The following is a 4,763-nucleotide window of genomic DNA, read 5'->3' on the forward strand; positions in this document are numbered from 1 at the left end:
ATGTATATGTATGTGCATATGTATATGTATGCACACGTATATATAAGGTGTGTGAGTATGTATAGGGACAGTATACTGAGAGTCATTGAATAGGATAGGCAAGTATAAGCCTTGGCTTCAGCCTACTCCGTTTTTTTGTGAAATGGTAAATGGTTTTGTGTAATGGTAAACTTATAGAAAGCTTTATCAAGTCCCTCTGGACCCCAAAGCACTTTACACTACAGACATTCACCCATTCACACTCACATTCACACACTGATGATGGCAAACTACARTGTAGCCACAGCTGCCCTGGGGCACACTGACAGAGGTGGGGCTGCCATACACAGGTGCCACCGGACCCTCTGACCACCATCAGTAGGRAAGGCGGGTGAAGTGTCTTGCCCAAGGACACAACGACTGAAACGGCTTGATGGGGAATCGAACCAGCGACCTTCCGGTTCCAGGATGACTCCCCTAACCACTCCGCCACAGCCGCCCTGTTATATTAAATATTGGTTTGTATTTGTAGAATTGTTTCATTTTGTTTTATTTTTCTTGTAGTGTAAATTTATCAAAATAAATCTGAATCTGAATCTGTGGCTACATAGCGTAGTGGATACAGACGGCACTTTTCCTTTATTTTAGACAATATTGACGATCGAACCTGTAACATTATTTGTGATTAGTGCTACTCAATTTTAAATTTAGAAAGCGCAAATCCGCACACCATTCGTAGAAATTAGTAAAACCCTTAAAGCGCAAAGAAGAAATTTAGGTCCYCAATTAGCGCATTTGCATTTTAGGGGACTAGTGCCCACCAATGGTCATACTGAACTCATGAGGTAAGTACTGCTGTATGAACCGTACCGTTCTCTTACTGATTTCCCACAAACAAAGCAGGACCATTTCCTTTTGCCTCCATGTGTGCACTCAATGTGCCTCTTTTTGTTGCCCGTGTCATTAAACTGACGTCCACAGATTTCACAGGGGAACGGACCTGCCATGAGATGAGATAAAACGTCTTCAGTCTTTAGCAGGTTTGAGGAATTAAGAATTTGAAGGCTTGATGAACGGATCTTTACTTACCCAAGTGATACTTCTCTTGGTGTTTGAGCCGTGCAAACCTGGACCTGAAGCATTCCTCACAGAAGGAGCATTTAAAAGGTCGGTCCTGGGTGTGAAGGATCATGTGCTCCTGCAGGTGAGGCCTGCGGCTGAACYTCTTTGAACAAATCTATTTGACAATAAACAGCTGTCAGGAACTGACACACTAAAATGCGAGTGGGATCTGTTCTAGAACCAGAACCAGTCCTTACGGCACACTTCCAGCCTTCGCTCTTCTTTTTTCTTGCGGCCAAAAATTCTTGGGTGTGTTCTGGATGGAACCTGGAAAGAGACAACAGATTTTTGATGCTGAATCCAAACTGCAGCTGCGGAACGACCTACAGAAAGAAAAGAATCTATGAAAATAAAACAAAATGATTCTGTGTTTTTGTTTTTTGTTTTTTGCCATTGAAAAGTTTTGTGGAAAAGTTATGAATTGTATTTGTTGCACAGAACTCTGATCAATGAGCTAATGGCTAGTCCYAAGAAAGCAAAGACCAAAGTGGATTACTGCCATTTTTATAGCGCTAAACATAATTTTATAAAACTTCACACTGATGTTGGTTTGTAATGAGAAACCAATGGTTTCATAAAGTTCTGTAACGGTTCGCTGGCCCACGAAATGAGTCTCATGAACTTGACTATTGTTGGCTGAAATATAGAAATAATAGATAAATTATAAAAAGAGAGCTTCATCAACCGTTACGTTAGTCTTGCATCCATTACTGACTATTTCATTTTGAGTTTAAATGCTGATTAAATTTTCAACAGACAATCATTTYTTTCTCCAAACTCAGTCCATTCAAAAAGGTACTGAATGTAAAAACACATACCAGCCGACAGCCTATAGGCTAAGTTCAAACGTGACCAAAATCAGATTTTGATGATGTTCTTGTATTTGTACATTGGTTCCACAGAATCTCTGTTAACAATGGCTGAAGATCTTTTTAACAGGTCCTGTTAATGGTTCAAAACTTTTCTTCTTACATCATTGTAAGGCTGAACTTTGTTCTTTTATAAAATAAATCAGCCTTATTAGATATCAACCATAAAAAAATGCCAAGTTACATTAATGTAATAAGTTCTATTTTGATGGGTCATGTTCTTTTCTGCTGCCATGTTTTACTGATCAAAAGACCACAACAGCCACTTCTAGTAACCATAACATCCAGTTTTATACAGTCTGAGAATGTATAATTTAGTAATTATAATTTATATATTTCAGTATTTATAATTTATATAATTCAGTAATTATAAAAAAAATATTTCAATTTTTTTATTTTATTTTTTTACATAAATTGATAGACAGCTATCTGCAGATAAAAGTAAAAAGGTTTTTATTTTTATCAGATTAATAGTCCAGTCAGAATCCATAATCTGAGTTTTGTGTTATCCTTTTATTGTTTAAAACCACTCACTGGTCCATGTTGACTGGTGTGACCAGTGGTCCCATGTTACATCCCCAGTATGGATGTTTCTTTTTCCATTGAAGTAATGCCTTGTGTCTTCTTTTAGGCTCCGCCTCCTCTCCTGTGTCACCCCTGTGATTGGGTGCTGCTCCTTGGGTCTCAAGCCAGTCAATCAACACCATTTGTTGTTGTGTCAGCTAAATGGTTCTTTGTATTTTACAAACTAATGTAAAATTGGTCAGACTYATTTTGTAGGGGAGAGCTGCCTTTTTGTTTAACAGTTTTCTCCTGTWTATGTGCTTGTTAGGTAAGGTTATTTAGATTTGTATATTTTATTTTCATTGGGGTTAGGTAAAATTAAACTTTGCTTTTCTTTCAGGGTTGTTTTGTTTGTTATTTTGGCCAGTGTTCTCCCTGAAGTCTTTGAATCAGTCTTTATAGAAAAGAAACTTAAAACATGGCAGAAAATAAACACCTTAAATGCCATTTTAACTCCTTCATTGTCTAGATTTATGTTAGTCCCTTTAAACTCCTAGACCAAGCCAGGGGATGCAACATCCCACAACAGACTGGCAACGTGTCCGAAGAGCTCCTTAGTGTTCACCCAATACTACAAGGAACAGACCCCCCAAGAAGGGGAGTTCTAATCTATATTTTGGTACATTTTTAGTGCATTTTGAAAGTCAAAAAAAATTTTAAACATGTACATATTGACACTTTCCTAAAATAATAATGATTTTAGCAAAAAAAAAGGTTTTGGCTACTATAATATAAAAGAAATATATTTTAACGCCCTGGAAATGTTTGCAGCAGGGTTTCTATAGAGGCTCACCGTCGTGCGGCTTGACTTTTCATAAAATAAACACACGTTGCTTGATCTCAAACAGTCAGAAAATCAATGAGGCTGAAATTTAAAACCTACCCATTTTATATCAATATATCGCCAGAAAAGGACACGTTCCATTGCACAACATGAGCAAAATATTTCCTTTATTTTAGGTCTGAGTTCTGTGCTCAGGATTTTGTTTGAAGAATGSTTGTTGATGTGTTGACGGATGTTAAATTATGAATCCCCTAACCCCACCTTCACCTCTGCAGGACCTGAGCCGGATGTTCGGAGTGGACAGACAAGTGCCCGTCTCACCTTTTGACATGCTTGGCCAGAGTTTTTTTACTGGCATGGAGTTTGTTGCAGAAGGGACACTTGTGCTCCTTCTTCTGCAGGGGAGCGTCGCTGGCGTGCTTCTTCTTGTGCACGGTCAGGTTGGACTTGGTGGAGTAGTACTGGAGACAGATGTCACACTGGAAGGGTTTCTCTCCTGTGTGGACTCTGGTGTGGCTTTCATATTTCCCTGAAAATTATTAGAAAACAAGAAGAATCAAGAAATAAATCCAATAAGACCATTAGAACTTGTTACATCTCAGTGTTTGTGAACTGGACTAAATTATAGCTGCTGGAACTTATTTTTTCTAAAGTCATTTGGCGGTGGTGGCCACCTTGAATTAGGTTGACTCTTATTTAATCAGCTGTATYTGGACAGCTAGATTATATTAGATTAGACCTTTATTGTCATTGCACAATGAAATTACAGTTCAGAACACCCATTCAGAAGAAGACAGAACATAACAAACATAGGAGGACAGGTGTTGTGGGTCAGGCAGCCACAGACCCTGCACAGAGCAAGGATCATCTTCATGAAGACATCATGAGGAGGCGCAACCCTTAACAGAACAACTAAACTTTCTGAAAGTTTCATTAAACTCCATCCAGCAGTTTGAGWATCATTTAACTAACAGTCAGAGTTGACTCCAAAAATCCTGTCCTCTGATCCAAAACTCTGTTGGGGATCAGTCTCAGCTASTTCCGCAACAAATCTAACCTCAAAGTCTGTAAAACTGACTAAGCTGAAGCCATGAGTTTGTTAAGGTCAGTCAACAAAAAAAAAGTAATAATTTCAACTTATAGCACTGCAGTCCCAAAAACTTTAATCAAGACTATTTATTAAATTAACTTTATCTGGAGAAACAGACAAGCTACCTGAGAGAAGGTCACATGGTCAAAGAAATTAAAATTGGAGGCCTGAAAGGAAGATTGGGATTGTGTCCCTATATAAAACTTTGATTCAAAAACTTAATTAAAAACTAGATTATCAGAGTTTAATAAAGAAGGTATGTTATATTTGAAAATGCTGTACGTACATACAACCCCTGGCAAAAAGTATGGAATCACCAGTCTTGGATGAGCACTCATTCAGACATTTCATTCTG

General features: G+C 38.1%; 1 protein-coding gene across 1 annotated transcript in view; it reads right to left on the reverse strand.

The window, feature by feature from the left end:
- zbtb41 (zinc finger and BTB domain containing 41) overlaps nucleotides 1-4,763 on the reverse strand; it is a gene marked incomplete in the record, with an annotated part of 29,182 nt that overhangs the window by 12,799 nt on the left and 11,620 nt on the right. Inside the window, 4 exon segments of the mRNA XM_014021725.1 lie at nucleotides 850-979; nucleotides 1,069-1,216; nucleotides 1,299-1,368; nucleotides 3,640-3,847. Coding sequence (XP_013877179.1) covers nucleotides 850-979; nucleotides 1,069-1,216; nucleotides 1,299-1,368; nucleotides 3,640-3,847 — 556 coding nt within the window.

Source organism: Austrofundulus limnaeus, unplaced genomic scaffold, assembly GCF_001266775.1.
Source record: "Austrofundulus limnaeus strain Quisiro unplaced genomic scaffold, Austrofundulus_limnaeus-1.0 Scaffold302, whole genome shotgun sequence".
NCBI lineage: Eukaryota > Metazoa > Chordata > Actinopteri > Cyprinodontiformes > Rivulidae > Austrofundulus > Austrofundulus limnaeus.